The 24,595-nt window shown below is 44.4% G+C and overlaps 1 protein-coding gene and 1 non-coding gene across 2 annotated transcripts in view; both read left to right on the top strand.

Moving 5' to 3' along the window:
* uggt2 (UDP-glucose glycoprotein glucosyltransferase 2) overlaps positions 1-24,545 on the top strand; it is a 61,713-nt gene extending 37,168 nt beyond the window's left edge. The window contains exons 28-40 of the mRNA XM_063213313.1: positions 1,110-1,299; positions 3,490-3,648; positions 4,511-4,596; positions 7,256-7,340; positions 8,409-8,491; positions 14,254-14,358; positions 15,110-15,194; positions 16,383-16,565; positions 17,250-17,410; positions 18,942-19,056; positions 19,180-19,296; positions 21,223-21,388; positions 23,465-24,545. Of these exons, the coding sequence (XP_063069383.1) occupies positions 1,110-1,299; positions 3,490-3,648; positions 4,511-4,596; positions 7,256-7,340; positions 8,409-8,491; positions 14,254-14,358; positions 15,110-15,194; positions 16,383-16,565; positions 17,250-17,410; positions 18,942-19,056; positions 19,180-19,296; positions 21,223-21,388; positions 23,465-23,487 (1,558 nt within the window). The 3' untranslated portion in view covers positions 23,488-24,545. The remainder of the gene's footprint in view (positions 1-1,109; positions 1,300-3,489; positions 3,649-4,510; positions 4,597-7,255; positions 7,341-8,408; positions 8,492-14,253; positions 14,359-15,109; positions 15,195-16,382; positions 16,566-17,249; positions 17,411-18,941; positions 19,057-19,179; positions 19,297-21,222; positions 21,389-23,464) is intronic.
* On the top strand, positions 16,692-16,832 carry LOC134461913 (U4 spliceosomal RNA). Its single transcript, XR_010037448.1, has one exon. It is a non-coding gene; the product is annotated as a U4 spliceosomal RNA (small nuclear RNA).
* Positions 24,546-24,595: the final 50 nt, after the last annotated feature.

Here is a 24,595-nt window from a genome sequence, read left to right as displayed (position 1 = left end):
ATAGCTAAAGCCGGTGTAATTTGCTTAGACGAAATAGATCCTTATTGTCTTATCTTACTAGAGAGTTGGTTTTGACGCGAAGGCGGCATGGGCATGCACAGTGCTGTTAAATTAACTGTCGTAAAAAAAAAATATATATATATATATATATCTTACTGTGGAGGAGACAATGTCGGGGCTTGCCTGGCAGACAGAACAGACGGCTAAAATACAATGAACGCTCTTATTAATATTGATCGCTCGGCTTGTTATCTCAGTCGTGTTTGTGGGCTGCCCGCTGTCTGAGGGCTTGATTGAAAAAGCAATTAGCATAGGAACTGTGAGAACAAATGCCCTGGTGGCAGACTGTGAATAGCCTGTGAAAATGAGAGGGTGTGCATATTCCCACATTCACAGCAAATTATCCCTGGGCTATTAATATAGTGGCTATGGCTATGATATGGGCTATTACTCAACACTTCAAGTCTGAATGTATGAAAATGAACGTGGAAAAGAGGATTTCGGTAGAGCTGTCAAGTGTTCATCCATATTTACTGATTTACTTTATGCAAGTATTTTTTATGTTATTCACTAGTGCAGTGGTTCCCAAACTTGTTCTGCTGGGACACCCTTTTTCGACCCTTTTTCGAAAATATTGCGACATCCCATCTCCCATATTCCAAATGGCAATATTACTTTGTCCCCTAATATTACTACATTTTCCTACGAAATTCACAGGAATTTAAATGTATTAACTGTACAAGTGAATACTTTTCATACTGAATAGTGAATATTTGTTTGGACAGGTTACATTATATGAAAGCATACAGTATATTCAAGGTTTTATGCTTAAACAGCCCCTTCTCTCGATGACCACACCCACAGTCCCTTCATGCCCCACCTACTAGGGATCCACACCCCCAGTTTGGCAATCCCTCCACTATTGTATTTGAGATTGAAATTACATTGTATTATATATTTATGCTACACTATAATTATATTTATTAAATTGTATAAATTATGTTTAAATTATGAATTATATTTATTTTATGACTACATGATTTGTCTTGAGGCGATTGGGCAGCTGATCAATTAAACTTTCCGTGTGTTTGTTTTTTGCTGCCGTGCAGTTTCTACCGGTACGTCCTGCAGCCCGACGTCTCGTTCCTGGGCAACGACACCCTGTCGCCGGGGCCCGTGGCTCGCTTCGCGGACATGCCCGAGTCGCCCCTGCTGACGCTCAACATGATCACCCCCGAGAGCTGGATGGTGGAGGCAGTCAGGAGCCCTCACGACCTGGACAACATCCACCTGCAGGAGGTGTGGACTAGAGCATGACACGGGAGTGGATTTTCACTCCTGTCCCATCCCGGTCCCAGAAAGAAAATCGCATCCCGTCCCATCCCGGACTGGAGTAAAAGAAACGAATCCCATCCCGTCCTCTCCTGAAAAGAATGTTTCCCAATCCTGCCCACTCCCACTCAAAATCAATCCCACTCCCGTTTCATCAAAAAAACAAGGCTTTTTTAATGAAAAACATAAGCGCAAATTCCCTCTCTCGTTCATTTTTATTCCCGCTCCTGGCCGCTCCAATTCATCTTTATTCCCGTTCCTGCCCGCTCCCGTTCATTTTTAAAATTTTGACTCCCATCCCACAGGAATCCCGCGGGACCCACGGGAATTCCAAAAAATGTCATCCTCTAGTGTGGACACGATGACCAGGAAATATCTTTACATTTACATTACCTTACGTTACAGTCAAGTGTAAAGAAATCCTGCACACTGTCCATTCCACCAACAAACTTTAATACAACGTTTCGGTCATCCAACCTTCTTCAGGTACCTGACCAAAACGTTGTATTTAAAGTTTGTTGGTGGAATGGACAGTATGCGGGATTACTTACTTGAATGACAATCCCACTGGGATGATATCCTACGCACCTGCCCAACTACAGAGGTGGGCAAAAGCGTCTTCTTGAACTGTTATGTTACATTTAGCAGACACTTTATACGCAGTACACCAGTAATGTAGAACAGATAGAGAGCAAAAAAATTGAAAAAAATGCAGAGAACCTATAAAATGTAGTGCAGGTTAGTGCCCATGATTAGAGGTGAGTAGAGTTCGTTATGTTTGGCAGGGAGGCTCTCTCAGAAGAGATGAGTCTTCACTAGCTTGACGTTCACTCCCACTTAAACTGCTGCAACTGCATATCTTGACACTGCCAAATTGGATTTCCTACTCCTCTTACCTGGAACGAAAACATCAGGTGGTGGATATCCAGGACCAGGATTCATAAAGTAACAACCCTGCCACATATTTTCATTATTTTGACGGTTTTGTGAACTGGCTGACCTTAATATGCACACAAGTCATCAGACTGGTATATCAGCTACTTGATGAAATTCCTTGTGATCCTTCTCACGGGCAGAAGGAATGCATGTCAAGATTTGTTCTTTCTTCGATTTCCACCCCTGGTAATAAGGCACTTATCTGGGAGATCAGATGAGTCTGTACTTAATTAAAGAATGTTTCAGTAGTAGCACACGTCAGGTTGGTGCAACCACAGTCACAGCTAACAACATTATTGCATGGATTACATTTTTATTTTTTGTTTTTAGTGTATCTTCTAAGAAGCATATTCATTTCAGTACATTAATTACCCATTCCTTATTCATTTATGGGCACTTGCTGTGGTTGCACCACCTGACGTCTGAGCCCAAAAGCATCATTGACCTCAGTGTTTGTTTCATGGCTTGTGCTAGTGCAGTGATTCTCAAAGTGTGGTCCGCGACACAGCTCAGGTGGTCCGTACGGGGATTTCTAATTTTCCAAGACAAGCCAGCAGTAGGCAATATTTGTAACATTCTCACAAAGATAAGCATAGCTAAAGTCTTATTTTCGTCACAATAACCGCATAATACATGTGAGTAAAAAATAAGTGATCTGCATTGAAATTAGCAGTGTCAAATTATCACCCGTCAACTGTCAATTCGGTTGACAGGTGGTCCATGAACATTTTTGGGGGGACAAAGTCGGTCTGAAAAAGTTTGAGAATCACTGTGCTAGTGCCAGCCGAGTGGAATGCATGTCAGGGTTTGTACAGTACTTTCTGAGGCTTCGATCTTCACCACTGGAAATGGAAAATGTATTATCTTTGAGACTGAGACGAGTCTGTACTTACTGTAGGTGGGTCAAGGACATTTTAGTAGCAGCACACGTCAGGCTGTTGCAACCACAGCTAATGACACTATTGCATGGATTAAATATCATTTAACCCCGTTAAGATACGACGTCATAAATTTGCTGTTACCACAATGGCAATGACCAAGTCGTAGTGCATTATTAAAAAGGCCCTGTGTTATGTCATAGTATTGTAGTACTGTGGTAGTTAACGTTTCAATGACTATTATAGCGTGCCACTGGAGGTACGGCGTGCTTTAAGGAGCTACATTATTATTAAAAAGTGTGATTGACTCCTGTGTTTGTTCCGTGGCTTGTGCTTGTGGCAGGTGAGTGGCGTGGTGTCTGCGGAGTACGAGTTGGAGCACCTGCTGCTGGAGGGCCACTGCTTTGACCTGTCGAGCGGCCAGCCCCCCCGCGGCCTGCAGTTCACCCTGGGCATGAGCCAACACCCCCTCATGCAGGACACCATCGTCATGGCCAACCTGGTAATTACCTCATTTCAATTTCCTTGTATGAAGAAACTGAAAATAAAAGCTGACTTGACTTGTGAGCCTACTCCCACTCCAAAAAAATGTTTAAAAAAAAAAAAAAAAGGTGCACTGTTTAGGATGGTGAACAAAGTAGGTATTGCAACTATTCTGCTCATTGAAATTGTGCTGCCTATTGCCAAATTTAGTTTTCCCAGTCATAAGCAATACTAAGAATTTGATGGTAGTGGTAAATATTAGTGAGAAAGATAACATTTGTGAACGGGCAACATGAATTCTGGAAAGAAACTGTTACAAATTGCACAGGGCACCTTCAATATGTAGATATTTTGGGCTGTTATGTCTTCGTTTGCACAGAACAGTGAGTGAGTGTGATGGGAATTACATTAAGTGGTAGAGAGGAGGGAAAGGATTGGGATCCTAAAGGATCTTAGCCCACTCAGCCCCTACTCCCTTGCATTCTCAATGTTTTTTTTTGGAAGATAATCCTTGCTTGTCGATGAGAACATAGAAATATATTTCTGTCAGATCCACTCTAGTCAAAAATGAGACGAGACACATATATACATTTCGGAAGCTTTATTTCTGACTGCACGTTTGGTGTTTGGCAGTATGGCTCTGTTCGGAGGAAGTTCCCCGGCTTCTCCATGAGCTCCATGGAAGCCAAGACAGGGAACAGCAGCATCCTCAGGTGGAGTGCCTTCCATTTAGCTTCACGTTACTATCCAGTTCACGGACATGCAGCCTGGTTTTGTTTGCCTGCTGGGCTGTTGCATAGGAACACCAAGAGGACACAGGAGAGCTAAGATTATAAATTCATATGATGGTGGTGATGAGACGATACATGTCTTTTCCTCAGGGTTACTTTCAGCTGAAGGCCAACCCAGGGGCCTGGACACTTCGGCTGCGTGAAGGCCGCTCAGAGGATATCTACCAAATACTTGCGTAAGTGCATCCATCATTACCGGTTATAAAAAGAGTAAAGATATAAAATGTATAAAAGAATGTACAATCATTTTCAGTGTCATGTACTGTACTGTGCGTAACCCACTTAATAAGTGAATTATGATATAATTCAGTAACGAATGGATGATATGGTTCCATGCATTCCAATTCACCTGATGGTTCTGCACACTATAATTAGCTGGCTATTATTTTCCTCAGCTGGTCTGCTTTTAGCTTGTTTTGAATACAGCTGGTCGCATAGTAGGCTATTTGTTTGGCCTGGAAAACGCGTCCCCAGATGAGCCAATTCATTTTCTTAACTCCCCAAACTGCACCACGGGACGGAGGACACTGGCCATGACTTATATCCTGCGCTACTTTACTTTCTAAGTTGGGGTTTGTTCGCCTCGGCCCATCGTGATGGATCCAGTCCCAGTTTGTAAAGTCCTCGAAGGCATCCGTGCTGCTGCTGCTGCTTCTGGTGTTATCACCTCTGCTATCTCTAAACGGCTGTTGAGAAAACACAGCCTTGGATTTCTCCAAAATCATATCAGACACAAAGATTTATCCCCCTATCCCCTAGGTGAAGCTAAAAGGTGATGTCATCTTTCACCTTGGCAGTGCCATTTTTCATTCGGTTAGCTAGTGCTGCTCTGCTCTGCTCCAGCAAAGGAGCCACACTTGCTTGCTGCACAACTTGAACAAGCAAAAGTGGTGTCTCTCTCTCTCTCTCTCTCTCTCTCTCTCTCTCTCTCTCTCTCTCTCTCTCTCTCTCTCTCTCTCTCTCTCTCTCTCTCTCTCTCTCTCTCTCTCCCTCTCTCTCCCTCTCTCTCCCTCTCTCTTGCACACTGCACTGTGTGTTTGCACATTTGCTGGCTGTTTACTCGTGTTTGCACATGGAACAGTTGAGCTTCCTCATGCGCTGGGCTGGCTGCCGCTTCCCCTTCCCCTTCCCAGTAGTGCAGTCAGTGTTGCCAGATGTGTCTGATCAGATCCCGCCCAAAAGGTGCTCAAAAAACGCCAGGAGCCGCTAAATTCTGCCCAATTTCAACAAATAGCATTGGTCTCTATGGGCATAAAACTGCAAAAAAAACAGCAAAATTGCTGATTTTTCCCGTTTTTACCTGCAGACGGCTATCCCAAGCAGCCCAATTGGGCGGGTAACCACCCAGTCTGGCAACACTGAGTGCAGTGTGTGTCTCCCTGACAGAAATGAATGAGGTGGGAGTGGGTGCTTCTCTTCTCTCTCCCTGCAGTGGGGGGGATGCAAATTGATACCCTCTGCTCTCCAAAGCCGCCGCCTAATAGCTCCGGAGCAGAAGGAAGTGGCCGGACTGGCTGCCCGGCAAGCAGTGCTCAAAGGCGGGGGAAAATGTGCTGGGGGGGTGGGGTTGGAGTTGGGGGGGGGGGGGGGGGTCCTCTGGCCGTGGGCCCCCCATTTATCACAGTGATAAGGTTAACTCCGTGCCGTTAGTAAGTGCTGAAGTCATGACGACTTGCCGTGCCTTGACAGCCCTATTGCTCATTCTTGGCCCAGAGAGAAGTTTGCACGGTAGCGTACTACAGAGGCTTTCTTGTTCCTTCCCCAGATGCCGATAGCTAGCTGGAACTTCAGAGCTCCAGCGGCCATTTCCTACATGGCAAAGGCTGCCGGGAAGGCAGAAGGATTTATGTGCTCCTTACAAAATTTAATTACTTAAACACTCCGGGATCGGTACACAATGCTCATAAGTCACTTTCCGTGTAACCTATCTGCTCTGCAAAATTTTCGTACACAAGAAAGGGGAGTGGAGGTGATGTTACCTGTGTGCTGTGCTCTCAACAGAAATCCATTTAAATAGAAATGGCCTAATTCAAGTGCAGCGCTGCTGGAATGAGACTGCGTTTTCAGCACAGGTGGTTCTACCCATTTGGAGGCCCCAGGCAAAGTATAGACAAGGGTCCCCCCCTTGAAGTATTTTCGCAGGCATTACTGTGGCGGGGATGACTGCTGGGGGCCCCATACAGTGCACAGTTTTGGGTGGGGCCTTAGGCAACTGCCTAGTTTGCCTATTGGTAAAACCGGCTCTGCGTTTTTTTAGCACGGGCGCACAGCGCCTCAAAGCATCTGCAGCAGCGTCCCACAAGGGGGCCCGGCTAATGTGGAAGTTATTGTCCTCAATGCGCTGTAGTATCGCCCACATGCCCCGCGCAGCATTAATATAATCTGTGCCGTAATGTTCTGGCTGCCATCCCAGAATGCTGCACTGCATTGTAGGCTCGGTGTATCATTGTAGCACTCTTTTGCTTTTTTATGCTCCACTGTGTTATGTTGTGTGTGTGTGTGTGTGTGGTATAGTATCCCATGTGTTAACTAAGTTCAGGTAGTGATTAGCCTTTTGATTGGATCTGTTTGATCTTTTTAAAAAAAATATATATGTGTTCTTTTATTGATTGGACAGTGTGAGATGGTGACAGGAAGTGAGTGGGAGAGAGTGATGCGGGAGGATCACAGGAAATGACCTCGGTCCGGAATCGAACCCGGGTCCCCGGTGTAGCAGTGCAGTGCCCTACCGTTTGAGCCACGGCAGGACCATCGATCTGTTTGATCTGCCTTTACTTTTGATCATTAACTTTGAACATGGCCCTTCTGCTGTGTGTGTTTTTTTGCATCCCACAGGCATGATGGTACAGACTCCCCTGCTGACGCTGGAGATGTCATTGTGGTCCTGAACAGCTTCCACAGCAAGATTATCAAAGTCAGGGTAGGTGGAGATATACTGGACTGCTGAACAGTCAGTCATACACACGCACGCACGCACGCACGCACGCACACACACACACACACACACACACACACACACACACACACACACACACACACACACACACACACACACACACACACACACACACACACACACACACACACACACACACACACACTCTTGTCTGATCCTGGGCATCTAATGATTGGTGAAAATATGTAGAGTAGTGTTTCTCAATTAGGGCTCTACAAACCCCCAGGGGGGGCGTTGGGGAGCCCTAGGGGGACGTTGAGAAGGATACAGTTGAGAGGGGGCGGTGCTTAGTTTCCATAGGGGGGCATGCAACAATATTTTTTTAATTCTAAGGGTGACGCTGACAGGCTTATAATGAGATCAAGGGGGTATTGGGAGGCTTGTGATGAGGTCCAGAGCGCGTGTTTAAAAAAAAGCCTGATGTAGAGGGAGAATAGCAAGATTTAAGACAAAGCTGGTCAGAGGCTGGCTCGGTAGCACCACATGCTAAAACCAGAGCACAACATACAAAATATAAACACCTGAGCTTTCAGTATTTAACCATTATTCTGCCTAGTTGCTTTAACCCGTGTAGGCCTGAGGCACCTGCAAATACGCCTGCTGAAGGCCTAAGCCCTTTTTGGGGAAAGGTGCCCTCAGCCTATAAAAACCTGTATCTCAGCCTCCGAAGCACATAAAAACATGGGATGAGTTGCATTTAAAAGCTACTGTAGGAACCTTATCTAGCATTAGAGTGTGTTCATTCAGCTCTAACATACCCATATTTTTAATTATAAAAACTCAAATCTCAAGAGCCTGAATGCAGCGTCTCCGTCTCTCCCGACTCCTAGGTCAATGCAGTGTATGCGCAGCATCAGGCTTAAATGGGTTGATTGACTGATGGAACATTTTCATCTACAGCATGCACATGCACGTCAGACGGACATTACAAATACTAAACGGTTTCTCTTGGAAGGTTTTTTTTCCTGTAACTTGAAACTTTTAGTCAAATTCTGTGATGATAAATATATAAACCTGTTTTTTTCTTCATAGGTCCAGAAGCATCCTGACAAACTGCACGAAGACCTTCTGAGTGAAGCTACAGAGAGCAAAGGGCTGTGGGACTCGTTAACAAGGTGAAAACGCTGTGATGAGGTTTGACACTAAAAGTCCTTGATGCCATCTGTGTAGATCCCCAAGTTCATTCTCGCATCGCTGTGCGAGTCTAGTCTCGGCAGCGTGCATCTTATTTTGGTCTCACTCTACAAATGTATGTGTGTCTCTCACATTTTCAACCTTAAATCATTTTAACCCTTGAACTATTATTAACTGGATAACTAACTGAAGAATTAAAGTAGAATTTTGGTCAATTTCAACATGCAGTTGTTTTGGTCACGCTACCCTTCCCTACCCTTGTCGCTACCTGAAGATGCGTCTTTTATTTTTTTCTCAGTCCTTTAGGAAATCCTGGCACAGCTTTGTTTAGATTTGATTTTAAATACCTTAACATGCTCCAAATATCATGTGTCATGTGAGAGACGTTGCATAACTTTTGGAATGGTATTTGGAGCTTGTTGAGATGTTTTAAATATTGTGCAAACTAACCCATGCTCCCATTATCCTGGAGAAGATAATGATCCTGGAAAGGGCTGGGAAAAAATGCTTTGTCTTTGGGTGCTGACAAGTCAAGGGTAGTATGACAATTTAGCCTGATTGTCATCGACATACAAATCTCTTCGAAACTTGGTCTGACCTAGAGCATGACAATTAACGTTTCTCAAACGGTATGGTTGACCAATCTCCCTTGGTTTGCTACTGGTTGAGGCCGGAAAATGCTGTGCCGAATTTTAAACCAAACATTTTCGTAGTCCCAATAGAACGTCTCTGCTTCAACCACCCACTGCGCCTAGTCTACCCAGGGCTGTTGGAGCTGCTCAAAGGTGATTGCTTCCCGACACAGTGGGTGGAGTTCCCGAGTTCTCCGGAGCTCAGAAAGTACTTGCATTGCTCTTGTCCTGACCAGTAGCAACGCCGAAGGTGTTAAATCACTAGGAGGGCGCGGCCTGGCTAATGAGGATTACCACTGCGTGTTGAAATTAGCTAAACTTCTGCTCAAATGATGGAACCAATCAGGTTTAATTCCTGCAAGCTTCACTTCTGTAATTTGTTTGTTGTGCTTGTGTTTGATCATGGGATGGTAGCGCACTCTTAACTGTTTGCCGTCTGTCTTCCTGTCCTCTGCTGTCTGTATGAAGTATGTGGAGTTCTTTGGAGAAAAGGTAGGGAGTTCCTCTGAATCCATTTGCATTCTTTTTTTCTTTGTTGTTGTTCTTCCTCATTTGCTTCGGTGTGATTTTTTTTTTGTTCTTTTCTGGTCATGTCATCATAATTTCACAGGTGTGTGCAGTAGTAGATGTTTTATCATTTCGGGGATATGTAAGTAGGTTCAACAGTTCAAAGGAGTTTTCAGCGAATGCTTCATTGGAGTCATTATAAACAGAGGAGGCAGACACCCAGCTGCCTGCCATAGAGAATCTACTGTCTGCGATGCAGCTGTTACTTTGTCTTTGTGGAGTCTCCAGAACATTCATTCAGGCAGTCAGCACTACTGCTGCTGCTGCTCGTGTGAGTGTGCGTGTGCGTGGGCGTGTGTCTTGCGTGCATGCGTGTGTGTTGCGTGCGTGCGTGTGTACACACTTATGATGGGCACACACAAAGTGTGTGTGTGTATGTCTGTGTGTGTGTATGTCTGTGTGTGTGTGTCTGTTTGTATGTGTGTGTCTGTGTGTGTGCGTGTGTGTGTGCGTGTGTGTGCGTGCGTGTGTGCACGTACATGCGTGTGTACACACTTATGAGGGGAACACGCAAAGAAAAGAAGAACAGAAAAGCAGAATGGAGGAAGAGAGGTAGTGCTGCTGTGCTGCTTATCAAGAGATGTTGTGTACAGATGGCACTATCTCTCTCTCTCCCCTCTCTCTGTCTCGGTCTCTGTCTCGGTCTCTGTCTCGGTCTCTGTCTTTCTCTCTCTCTCTCTCTCTCTCTCTCTCTCTCTCTCTCGCTCTCTCTCTCTCTGTTTATCTCTCTTGCTCGCTCTCTCTCTCTCTCTCTCTCTCTCTCTCTCTCTCTCTCTCTCTCTCTCTCTCTCTCTCTCTCTCTCTGTCTCTCTCTTCTCTCTCTCTCTCTTCTCTCTCTCTCTCCCTCTCCCTGATGGAGAGGAAAGGAGCATTTCTCTGCCACTGGGGCCCAGCCCGCTCTCCGCTCTCCGCTCTCCGCTCTCGCCGTGACAGGCCTCCACCGCTCCTGCTCCCGTCGCGGACACGCAGAGCTGCCAGACAGCTCACAAGAAAGGGCCTGCGGTGTACAACTCAGCAGTCTGTTTGGGCTAGCTGCGGCTGTCAGACGCCTCTTTCTGTAGCGCACTGTTTGTACACGGCAGATAGAAGACGGGCTGATTTATTTCCCTTCTAGTCACATTCTTTTAGCTCTCTTCCTTATCATTTTTGTTCTTTTTACCTCATACGACTGTATTTTTTACCCTTTTCCTTCTGTTTTTTTTATTATTTTTTTTTTACTTCGCATTAAATCTCAGGGTGCTGTCCCTGTTCCTGGTGCTAAAAGCAAATGGGAGTCTGTCCAAAGCTAATGCTGCGATGGCTGCAGCAGCTATTGTAACACTTCCCTCATGGAAGTTGCTCTAATTTGCTGTGCCGGATGGCTTGTGGAATCTAATGAGGCGGTGAGAGAGGTAGAGAAATCCTGCCTTCAGGAAGTAAAGGTAAATGCTAGCTGTATACTTGATTCAACCATTTTCTGAATCAGTTGATTCTAATTACCATAGCAAGTAAACCATCAGACAGTAGAGGAGCTAAGGAGCATTTTTTTATTTTTTGAAACTGAGATCTCTTCTGGGTGTTGATGACTAGTAGTTTAGTAGTCTGGTCCAGCATTCTTTTTTTTTACTGTAAGTATTTTGGGGGGTGGGGGTGGCTTTTTGGCCTTTATTATTACAGGACAGTGTGAGAGTAGATAGGAAATGATTTGGAGAGAGAGATGGGGCAGGGCCGGGAAATGACCCCGGCCGAACACGAACCGGGGTCCCTGTAAGCCCAAATGTGGGGGGCTTGGCGCACTCCGCCACAGCATTCCCTGGTCCAGCATTCTAGCCTCATTTCCTAGTTCTTAGCTGACAGGAGTGGCACGTGGTGGGGTCTTCTGCTGTTGTGTTGTAGCCCATTTCACTTAAGGTTTGAGGTGCTGTGCGTTCAGAGATGCTCTTTTGCATCTTGTAACGAGTGGTTATTTGAGCTACTGTTGCCTTTGTTTCAGCTCGAAACAATCTGGCCTTTCTCCTCTGTCCTCTGGCATCAACAAGGCATTTTTTTGCCCAAAGAACTGCTGCTCAATGGATATTTTCTCTTCTTTGACCATTCTCTGTAAACCCTAGAGATGTTTGTGCGTGAATATCCCAGTAGATCAGCAGTTCCTGAAATACTCAAACCACGCCCATCTCGCAACAACAACTATGCCATGTTCAAAACTCACTTGAATCACCTTTATTCCCCATTCTGATGCTCGATTTGAACTGCATGAGATCGTCTTGGCCATGCCTAAATGTATTGAGTATTGAGACCATGTGATTGACTGATTAGAAATTTGTGTCAATGAGCAGCTGGAAAGGTGTGGCTATTAAAGTGGCCAGTGAGTGTACGTCACATGGAATGTTGTACTGTAGATAGCTAAGCTAGAGGAGAGTTAAGAGTAAAGAATCAGACATGATGTAATGCCACATATGCAACTTTGATTTGAATTTAAACTAGGATTAAAAAAAAACATTTTGGAGTGCCTTAGTCAGAGAATTCATTCTCATTTTTTGATCCTGGAAGTGCTATACCTTGGACTAAAGAGCGCCAAAACCCAAGAAGTCAACAAACAATCTGGATAAGAGCACGCCATACTCTACAAATTGAATTTAAACTAATTTGGTTTTAAGTTAAAAATAATGATTTTAATGGGACTGTAATTACAGTGTAGTTACTCATTATGTACAGTGGGATAACTAGTGTAATAACTTGTAAGTACAGCTGTAGTACATGTTATTACATGATATATTTTTATGTATCATCTACATACCATAACAACAATAATGACCATAATCCACTATGATATGGTTTTATTATGTTTAACCAAAGTAATTAATTCTTCCAGAGAGGCAAAGGCACCCTTGATATGTAGACACACAACAATACACATTGTGAATATGATGTAATACCATGTACTACAGTTGTCCTCACATGTTATTACACTAGTTATTACACTGTACCGAATGAGTAAATACACTGTAATTACAGCCCTGTTAAGATAAAGTGTAGCCTAGTACCATTTTCAAACATGCATAACTACAATTGTGTAACAATTGAACAAAAATAGCCTTGGTTCAATCTGGATAATCATTTGAAGGGACAAGCATCAAAAATACTAAAATAGCATAAACTAAATTTGGGTTTGCAGCGACTTCTGGTACCACAGAATCCGCTTTAAAACCAATTGCATTCCTCCGCCTCGCCAAAGGAAATGTTGGCGTGAGTGTGGGGAGGAGGGACAAAAACACAAGGCTGGTCCTTTGACAGTTTCATCATTCGAAATGAAATAAGGGACAGACAAACTCGATATATGTGGGGGGAAAACAAGGGAGTCAATATGAGGATGGGTTTGTAATAGCGGCTGTGCATGTGTATGTGTGGGAGAGAGATGTTGATTAGTCATCATGAGCGGAGGAGGAGGTGGTGGTGGTGCGGTGGGGGGCGTCTGGCTGGTGCGAAGATGTCACCACATCCCTTCTGAGTGTGGAGTAATAATGCTGGTGTTGAGGACTGTCTGGCTGCGTTCCACCACATATACATTCTAACCCAGCACTTTACAGTTAAGGCAGCCATCTTGACTAGATCCCCAGAAAATATTTGGTTACCCTTAACTTGACGCCGGTGTCATACGTATGACATAACAGTTGCACCATTTTTGACTTTTCCAACAAAACTCTTCAAATGTTCTGCGGTAAACACTGCATCCCCATCAGAGGCAGGGTAATTATGCTAGCTGAGACGCGGCTCTGAAGGCACTGATTTGTTGTGCTTTGCCACATGCCGTTGTCAACGCAACATGGATTACTGTAGGAAGTAGCACAGTGCTGTTGTGGCTGTTGTGTGTTGTTATGTCTGCTCACATCAATTTGATTGAGTTTGCTTCAAGTCCAGCTGCCGCTGGTTGCATAAACATAGACACTTGACTGTAGATCTTGATTTAACAGCGAGACAGGCTAGCTATAGACACAGGGACGAGACAGTTGTGCAAGCTAAGGCAGTAGTCCATGGGTGGGGGACTTATGTCTCGAGGGCCCTTAACAGCTTTTGAGTCTTATCCGGCCCCCGATATGATTTTAATGTTATGCACTTTCACATGAAATATTATATGTTTTGTAAAAGAATCTTAAAAATTGTTTTGGCAATATAATTCATATTATAAATATATTGGCAATATAAAATATAATTTCAAGGTGAGGTCTGTTGTAAAGGTGGCCACCTTCAATATAGGCCTAACGTGCAGGTGGAAATCCTTGTTTGTGTTCACACAAGTAGTACGGCCCTTGGAGGACTTGAGAGAATTTGAAGTGGCGAATGGAAACAGTTCTCCACCCCTGCAGTAGTCAGACTAATTCACATTGCATCATTGGAAAATGAAGACTGTGTCTGTGTGCGTGTGCGTGTGTGTTTTTGTGTGTGTGTGACTGTGTGAGAGGGAGCGAGTGAGAGAGAGGGGAAAGAGGGGTGGGGTGGGTGGGTGGGTTACTGATGTATTTGCGAGCCCATTGCATTGCGTAATGCGTTTGGTTGGGCCCCCGCAGTATGGCCGGCGTTGGCTCCGATGATGAGGAGAAGAAGAGGAAGCAGGAAGACGTGCTCAACATCTTCTCAGTGGCCTCCGGACATCTGTACGAGCGCTTCCTGAGGTGAGCCAGCCAGGCGCCCACACACACACACACACACGGACACGGACACGGACACACACACGCACACGCACACACACACGGATACGCGCATACACACACACACACACACACACACACACACACACACACACACACACACACACATACACATACACATACACACACAGACATGTGAGCCACTTTCTTTGTGCCTCTGTATGTCTGTAACGCACACACACACGCACGCACGCGCGCACGCACGCACGCACGCACGCACGCACGCACGCACACACACACACACACACACACACACACACACACACACACACACACACACACACACACACGTAGAGTCCACATTCAGCTGCTCCCTAGCCCCCATGTGTCCTCTATCCCTTTATTATCTTTTTTGCCCGTAGAGACTCACTGATCTTTGCTCTTTTTCACTCTCTTTCTCTCTCTCTCTCTCTCTCTCTCTCTCTCTCTCTCTCTCTCTCTCTCTCTCTCTCTCTCTCTCTCTCTCTCTCTCTACTCTCCATTTTTTCTCTCTCTCCCTCCTTTTTTCACTCTCTCTCTGTCTTTCTGACTTTTTATTCTCTCTCACTCTCTCCCCATTTCTTTCTCTTCTCTCTCACTCTCTCCCCATTCCTTTCTCTTCTCTCTCTCTTTTCTCACTCGTTCGTTCCACCCCGCTTTCTCCATCCCCCTCTCTCTCACTCTCCTTCTCTCTCTCTCTCTCTCCCTCTCTCTCTCTCTCTCTCTCTCTCTGTAGGATAATGATGCTCTCGGTCCTCCAGCATACCCAAACCCCTGTCAAGTTCTGGTTCCTCAAGAATTACCTCTCCCCCTCCTTCAAGGTAAAAAAAAAGAAAACGAGAGAGAAAAAAAAGCAAAAAAAAAAGAAAAGCTGCACTGCAGGACTCTCCATGAAACAAACTTTTTCTTTGCCGTAGCCCTGCCTTCGTCAGGAGAACTTTTCCTGCTCTGGTCCTAACCCCTGGGAGGCCCCAGTGTTGTTTGTGCCTGGGCGATGAAAGACTCTGTGGGATGCGTTCTCCTCTTTTGTGACTCTTCTCCCCCTTTCATCTTTCTCTCCCTGTCTCTCTCTCTCTCCTTCTCTCTCTCTCTCTCGCTGTCCTCCTATAGGGTCCGAGTCTGTGTACGGTACATGAACGCCCACTACGCTAAATCACGCGTGTTAAAAATAGACAAGGCGCCAGCAGGACAGATAGCTAGCTAGATAGATAGATAAATGGAAGATGTCTCGGCAAAAACGCTCCCATGTCTTGAGGACTTCAGAGATGACTGTGTACTTTGATATCAGGAAGCGAATTACAACTAAATCATTATGCTCTTTTTTAATCTTTGCCTGATGTTTAATTTGATTTAACTTGATTTTTTAAATTGAATCTTCAAAGATCTCTACAAGGATAATAGTGTGACTGTTAGGACATTTCATTGAGTCTTTCGCAGCCAAGTGTCTGTACAATTTGCATTCTAGGATGATTTAATTTATTCTAACACATTTTTTAAAATAGATGTTGCTAGGAGATGCAGCCTAGAAATGTTATGTGACATTGGCTCTCCTGTGTGTGTGTGTGTGTGTGTGTGTGTGTGTGTGTGTGTGTGTGTGTGTGTGTGTGTGTGTGTGTGTGTGTGTGTGTGTGTGTGTGTGTGTGTGTGTGTGTGTGTGTGTGTGTGTGTGTGTCTGTGTGTGTGTGTGTGTGTGTGCATGAGTATCTGTGTGCGTGCGTGTGTATATGTGCATCCATGTGCATGTGTGTTTGGCTGTGTGTTTCTGTGTGGCTGTCTGTCTCTGTGACATTGGCTCTCCTGTGTGTGTGTGTGTGTGTGTGTGTGTGTGTGTGTGTGTGTGTGTGTGTGTGTGTGTGTGTGTGTGTGTGTGTGTGTGTGTGTGTGTGTGTGTGTGTGTGTGTGTGTGTGTGTGTGTGTGTGTGCGCGTGCGTGCGTGCTTGTGTGTATATGTGCATCCATTTGCGTGCGTGTGTGTGTGTGTTTGGCTGTGTGTTTGGCTGTCTCTGCAGGAGACCATACCTCACATGGCAAAGGCCTACGGCTTCCAGTACGAGCTGGTGCAGTACACGTGGCCTCGCTGGCTCCACCAGCAGACAGAGAAGCAGCGCATCATCTGGGGCTACAAGATCCTCTTCCTGGACGTCCTCTTCCCCCTGGCCGTCAACAAGATCATCTTTGTAGACGCAGATCAGGTACTGCACACGTGGACGATGTGGTCTAATGGTAAAGGGATAGGCCTGTAACGATACGCCCAAGTCACGATTCGGTTCGTACTACGGCCATCAACAAGATCATCTTTTGTGGACGCAGATCAGGTAGGCGTAGTTCAGTGGCAATGTCATAGCCTATGAGGTTCATTCCGAGGTCCGATTATTGCTAGTTGAAGACTTAACCCTATTCCCGCTTTGACAACTTGAAATATAGTCAGTAATGGCAATTTATGATTGTCTCTCCGGAGACGGTTTGATTTGGGGGCAGCCGTGGTCTAATGGAGGTGGTCTTAAATTCAAGGTTCACTAAGGTTCAAATCCCTTTCCTATCCCTACACCTCTATGTTTGGCTGAAGTGCCCTTGAGCAAGGCACCTAAACCCACATTGCGTCAGGGAGTGTAACCAATACCCAGTAATGACTGTATTTACTTAACTGAAACCTTATTTACTTTACTTGCTTAACTTAAAAGTGTCACCCTAAGTGTAATGTAATGTATTGTAATATGTGTGGTAATGCCTAGCTGTGGTTTCTTCAGGTTTTACTGACTTGGGAACAGTTCCTCCTGTGTGCCTCCTGTTAGTTAATTCTGTAGGCGCTGACTGACTCATACTGTAGATCTCTCTCTCTCCTGTCTGAGTGTGATCTTTCTCGCCCGCCTCCGCAGATTGTACGGACCGACTTGAAGGAGTTAAGGGAATTGGATCTGGAGGGGGCCCCCTACGGCTACACGCCGTTCTGCGACAGCCGCAGAGACATGGACGGATATCGATTTTGGAAGACGGGCTACTGGGCCTCCCACCTGGGCCACAGGAAATACCATATCAGGTAAACACACACTGGGGCTTTAAACTGGGGCTTCACCAAGTTATTTTTTTTAAGGAACCATCTAGAATTTTTGAAAATTTGCTCATTTTACACCTCTCCTTGGTTGAAAGAATTGAGTTTTCTAATGTATGTATGAGCATGTCTCATAAAAATCGGACTCTCCCAAATGAATGGGTCATACCGAAGGTGTAGGGCTACTCACAGATTCGAACATTGTCAATCGCTTAGCTCTGGAAAGACGTGGGTGTGTTCAAAATAGCTCGAACCGGATTGGAGAATTCACGTGGCTTTTATTGAATCACATACTACTTCAACCACTTACTTGTATATATACCATGCCCCGCGATCCCGCTGCGCGATTCTGATTGGACAGGTTGTGAAATTTGTGATTCAGTTCGGGCTCGTCTAAGATTTCCAGACCCTCGTGCGAGCTCACGAAGTTGAGCGGAAATGCACAAAGGGTCTGCGTGAGAGCCAGGCTAAGTACAGTGGCCATTGTTGCTGAAACAAAGGTTGCGTTTCACTTATTTTTTTCCTTCTCCACTACGTTAAAATTTGGGAAATTTTGTGTACGTCACATCTCTGGTTCTACTGCATTTTGGTTTGGGAGCAGGGCGTATCCAAAAGTTCTCCATGTGAGCTCACGAAGCTGAGCGGAAATACACAAGGTTCTGGCGAGAGTCAGGCTAGTATCATTAAACCAGATGGTACCAAAAACTGAATGGTAGCAACTGGTCCCATTCAATGATACATCCTAAGAAGTTATAGCACTAGAATCAAGAGAATAGTTGGATGAACAGGAGAAAGGTAAGACTCCAGGAGAGGCAAATGAGCATATTTCCAAAAATGGTGAACTGTTCCTTTAAGTACAAACTCTGAAGGCAAAATGGGAATAAGTGCATTGACTTTTTAGAAAAGCAGCCATCTTAAGTGTTTAAGTAGCCCAAGATACTTGTTTTTTTCTCAGTATAGATTTCTTCTACATTAAGGTAATCATCTAGAGAGTGTTTTTTCGAGGGCCATCCTTTGTACGTGTTTGAGGAAATGGTATGTCGTGATATGATGAAGTGGCTTTCTGATTCTGCCTAAAAGTGTTGTGAAGGGGTCTCTCTTAGCACTGCTGCTCCCATTCCCAGATGATGTAGCCCATAAGAAGTAAATGGAAAACAGATCATCTTACATGGGTGCATTTCTCGAAACCATAGTTGCTAACGATGTTAGTTACTTTATTGTTTGCAATTCAATTTCCTACAGGCAACTACCCAAGTTGCAAACTGGCTAACAACTACGCTTTCGAGAAACGCACCCTAGGTTTCTTGACAGCATAAAGCATTCTACTGTGTCCGAATAGAGAATGGGTTAGATTAGAAAAGAAAGAACCATTTCACATGCCATAAAACGTTCGGAAAGAACATTCAGAAAGCCATTGCACATAAAAGGAATTGATGCCACACTTTTAAAGTTTAATGCAGGGTAGCTGATGATGATAAGATGTGTTATTCAGTCATGTGAGTGCTGTCTGTTGTTGCAGTGCGCTGTACGTGGTGGATCTGAAGAAGTTCAGGAAGATTGCAGCTGGCGACCGGCTACGCGGCCAGTACCAAGCTCTGAGCCAAGACCCCAACAGCCTCTCCAACTTGGACCAGGTTACTACTTGAGCTAATGCCCTGCATTCATTGGAATAATCAGAAAATTGGACAATGGCTTTAATCTTGTGAAATGAAAGTGGAATAATTAAACTCTGTATTTCTGCCCCCATCCCCTCGCAGGACCTCCCCAACAACATGATCCACCAGGTGGCGATCAAGTCTCTGCCTCAGGAGTGGCTGTGGTGCGAGACCTGGTGCGACGATGGGTCCAAGACCACGGCCAAAACCATAGACCTGGTGAGCGGCGGCGGGAATCCTATAGTGGCAAGAGAATAGGGATGCACGATTATGGAAAAAATGATAATCATGATTATTTTGATAAAAATAAGAATCACGATTATTAATCACAATTATTGAGGCAATAGCATGAAACTTAGATGGACAGATTCCTGGCCAGTAACACCAAGCTGTCAGTATGTTCTGGCTTCAAGGACGCTCGAAGGCAGGTATCTATTGCCATAATTAAATTCCAATTGAAATTACAATTTCAATATTGCGATTAAATCACGATTTTCAATTATTTTCGATTAAATGTGCAGCCCTACAATAGAATAATGCTATGAGAGAATGCCTGGTACTAGTCTATTGTCCACAGAGTGGCCTTAGCTCCTTATCAAAGTACTTTTTAATAGGCTTTTGGTTCAACAAAAATAACCCATTTCATTTTCTTATTTGACAATGGGACATGGTTGCATTCTGTTTTGTCAGGTGGCACTTGTTGACACGATTGAAAGAAGTCTGCACTGTTGTCCCTCTGCCCTGTTTCTTAAGGACATATCTGAATGCAGACAAATCATCTCCCCTCTCCACTCTGCCCAGAACTGGGTTAACAAGGCTGTGTGTGTGTGTGTGTGTGTGTGTGTGTGTGTGTGTGTGTGTGTGTGTGTGTGTGTGTGTGTGTGTGTGTGTGTGTGTGTGTGTGTGTGTGTGTGTGTGTGTGTGTGTGTGTGTGTGTGTGTGTGTGTGTGTCTCTCTCTCTCTCTCTCTATAAGTCAGTGGATGTCATGCGACACGTTTGCTGCTTAGTAGCATAGTGACTTGTCCCCGTCTCCTTGTCTTGCCCCCATCTTTCTGTAACGGGCTGGCAAACATTGGAGAGGCCAGGAATAGCACTCTCATTTACACTCTCTCCTCTCTTCTCCTCTCCTCTCCTCTCCTCTCCTCTCCTCTCCTCTCCTCTCCTCTCCTCTCCTCTCCTCTCCTCTGCTCTCCTCTCCTCTCCTCTCCTCTGTTCTCCTCTTCTCTGCTCTTCTCTGCTCTCCTTTCCTCTGCTCTGCTCTGCTCTCCTCTCCTCTCCTCTCCTCTCCTCTCCTTTGCTCGGCGAGCGAGCGAGCGAGCCTGCCGGTGCTGCGGGGAAGGTTTCATTAGTGGTGGCACGGCGCGGGGCGGGCGGCAGTCAAATGAATGGCGGTGATCTGCAGAGGCCCCCTTCTCCATTACAAGGCAGCCCCCTTTCCAAAGGCTCTGCCATCCATCAGGCAATAACCAACACATAGGCTCACCTTCAGGCTCATTGTCGTTTGAAAAGCGACGACACATCCCAGCGGAAGACGAAAATAAAAAAGAAAGGAGGGAGGGGGAAAAAAAGGCTTGTATGTACAATTGGCAGGACCTCAGTGATATTTCCCCAGTGCTTTAAGCAAGTGTTTGTTTTAGATCATAGTAACAGAGAGGCAATGCATCACACTCAAAAAAATGTTCCCTTGGCATTTGTACCCGCAGTACTTTTAATCAACTGCATTCAATGTCTAGACATGAAATTGAATATATCTTTTGTGTTTTTGCATATTGCTGATTCATATGGACTGGCGAGGTCTAAGTTATTCATTATACGCATTAGTCATCTCCCTCCCAGGACTTCTTGACTGGTACGTGGGTATTTTTCATACATTGTTGTAATTAAGGAAATTAGAAAAATGATATTAGAGAAATCAAATGGGATAAAAAACCTACACTGAAACCTTTCCAGTGCCAGTTGTGTCGGTGTCGGTGTGTAGTAGTGTAGTGTGTGCTGCTGGGACTAATGCCTTTTTATGCTGGCATAAAATCAAATGTGGGTCTGAATGGCTGTGCTAAAGTAGGCCAGGAGTATTCTTTGTGGAGTGGTCCTGACTGGGCCTGGGGCCTTCTCGGTGCTCTGTTCTCTCTCTGTTCTCTCCGCAGTGCAACAACCCCAAGACCAAAGAGCCAAAGCTGGCTGCCGCTGCCAGGATTGTGCCCGAGTGGACCAAGTATGACACCGAGATCAAGAACTTCCTCCAGCAAATAGACGAGAAGGGAAGAGGGCCACATCTCAACGGCCAGGCTGGAGCGACACCAGACAACACAGGTGAGGAGGGAGAGAGAGAGAGAGAGAGAGAGAGAGAGAGAGAGAGAGAGAGAGAGAGAGAGAGAGAGAGGAAGAGAGAGAGTGTGTGTATGTGAGAGAGAGAGGTGCTTTTCATGGGTCAACAAATGTTAACACATTGACTACCAAGCATATCTTTGGAGTTTTGCCTGTTGACTCCTGAGCATTCTAAACAGTTTTCAATTTCAATTTTTTTTTTGAACGGCCAGAGAATTCTTTGTGTTAGGCCTACACACACATAACAGGGCTGAGAATTTCAGCTTTCTATAGTTAAAAAAATAAGTGCTTTTCATGGGTCTGCAGATGTTAATAATGGCCTCACATCTTAGCTCCAACATCTCAACTGTAACTACATGCTTTGGTGTACATATAGTATTTATATTTCTGTACTCTGTATGTCTGTATTACTTGTACAACACGTTCCAAATTATTATGCAAATGGCATTTTCACTGATTAGGTTTCTGCCAGGTGAGTACATCAGATTAAGAAAGCATATGCTAAAATGCCATTACAAAGGAGCAAACCGGTGACATTAGAAGCTATGCAGACACTAAGGTGTAGTTACACAGTTATGCATCAACCTTCTATTTAGCCATCCTTAACCAATGTTTACAAGCTGAAACAAATCTAGTGGCTCTAGAAATACATGATGAATGACATTCACAAGTGCACGTGTATTTCTTGCAGCATGAGATTGCCATGCATGAAGATGATGTCAGTATGGAAGACACGGTTGTCATTTTTCTGCCATGGAAGGGAGTACAGGCAGTCATCAACTCCAGATACTCCAGATAGTCAACCAAGTCTCTCCCCAAATCATGACTCTCTCTGCCACCTCTTTCTGCTGATGTCGAAGCTTTAATAGGACATAATGGTCATTCACCAACCATCAGGAGTGAAAGTAGTTTTCGTTTCTTACCGGTGCTACCCCCCACCACCACCCGCAAACAAACAATAAACAAACAAAATAAACATGAGCATTACATATCTATAATTGCTGCATGACTATTTCAGGTGTCTTGTCATACAGTAGGAGGACACTGGTCTCAAATGGCTAGTGTGTTTATATGTGTTTTCTACTGAAACAGCAGACCATACTTTTTCAAATGTGGGATTTTGGACAGCATTAAACCTATTCTCTTACCGGTACTGCGCACCAGCGGTCAATTTTATGCCGGTGCTGTGCACCTGTGTGCACCCGTCTACTTTCACCATTCACCAACCATCCACTATTCCATCCACTTGGAGCATACTGGGTTACAAGGGCACTCAACAGTGGACAAGTGACCTTGTATTTCTAGGCCCACTGGAGTCGTTTCTGCCTCTGAGCATTGGTTAAGGATGTCCGAATAGAGGGTTTATGCATAACTGCATAACTACACCTTGCAGTTTGTAGGACTCCACAGCTACCAGCAGCCACCTGTTAGCTGCTTTGTAATGGTATTTCAGCATAATGTTCTCTTATTCTGATGTATTCATCTGGCAGAAACCTTTTTTTGATGTGCCTTCATCTGCACAAATCTGTGTGTGCTCTGAATCAGCTACAAATCCAGTGAACCAACTTGAACTGTAAGATGTTTTTGATTGAAATAGCTATTCATTTCATAAATTAAGATGAAATGTTAATGATTTTAATTTTAAAGCTGACCATTTCTGGTTCTTAACAAATCTTACAAACGCTGTTTTGCATAATCATTTGAAGTAGTTGGAACAGTGCATTTTACTTTTTTTTTGTTTTGTTTGTTTGTTTTTTTAAATGCTGTTATCAACGGAAGGTTCATTTGACTTGTACTCCAATGGGTGATTAATTATGATGACTGTAATTTATATTGCGTATTTAGGGAAATTTGTGAAAAACATTAAAATAATAATTTGGAACACAGTGTATATTGCTGTACAGTGCTATACTCTCTACCTGCCTACACTGTGTATATTTCCGTAGGTTATACGTCTCCTGTTAAAAGCGTCTACTGTATGTAATATCATGTAACGTAACAGCTGTGAATGTTTTTTTTAAGCAACAAAAAATGTGTCAACCTTTCTCTCTCTCCCTGCAGTAAACCAACGTGATGAGCTTTAGCACCTGCCGCCGCCGCCGGTGTACACGGGGTGCCGAAGAGGAACGTGAGATTTGCACCTAAATCCTCCTGTGAAGCTTGAAAGACTACAGCTGTGCAAAGATGTACATTTCTCATCAGCAGTGCCAGGAACGTATTACACATACACAGGCCAAGTGCTGCCAGTTCAGGGGCTCTACTCCTCCCAGCAGGCAATTTTTTTTGTATCTAGAAGGAATTTCGTAATAGTACTTTTTGTATTTATGGACTCACTGCGCTCAAGATTTCTCTACAGATCTCTAGCTGGAACTGCTGTACTGAACATGGCCATGAGCTTGTATCCCCTTCTGTGACACTGCAACAAAAGAACTTACCAGAGAAGGAGGTCAGGAGCGGCTATTTCTGTCCTCAGTCTGTCTCATAGTGGTATGACTGACTGACTGACTGACTGGCTGGCTGTACAACATGAGTGGATTTTTGCACTGGTTATAGGTATAATTCATCTTGTTTATTTGTTCTATTACCTGAGGCACATTTCTGTATGGGTGGCATGTTATTATTATTTTTTGGTCTGATCAGTCGATGCCGTCCATTACTGCTGTGAACAATCCAAAGTAAATGAAAAATAAGCGGCCCAGCTATGAAATATGAAGGTAGCCAAGTTTCCAACCACCCCTTCTTGTTGTTTTTCTTACATTCCTGTTACATTTGTATCATATGGCTCATTTAATTCCACTTATGCATATATTGCACTATGCTGTTTACCTGAAAGAGTTGATATTAAATTCTATAGGCAGCACCCAATGAGAAGTTGTTACAGCAGCTGTGCTCCTCAGACTAGAGGTCAGTGCATTATAATACATTCACAAGATAACTGGCTAATAATTTACAGTCTGCAGTGCAGTATCTGTGGAGGCTGCCAGGATATATGAGCAAGATACATACTGTCCTTTAAAAACAAGACGAAAGACGAAGCCTTTACATTTCCTACCTTTCACTTTTTTTATTTCCTCAATCACTTCAATTCCATTTTTGTTGTCTGTTTTTCTTGATGTTTATTTATAAAGGGAAATACAGAAGATGCATTCCTGTCCTTTTTTCTTCCGCCCTTTTAGTTGATTTTATATTGAT

The sequence above is a fragment of the Engraulis encrasicolus genome, chromosome 13 (genome assembly GCF_034702125.1).
Source record: "Engraulis encrasicolus isolate BLACKSEA-1 chromosome 13, IST_EnEncr_1.0, whole genome shotgun sequence".
NCBI lineage: Eukaryota > Metazoa > Chordata > Actinopteri > Clupeiformes > Engraulidae > Engraulis > Engraulis encrasicolus.
This window is presented reverse-complemented; position numbering and strand designations above follow the sequence as displayed.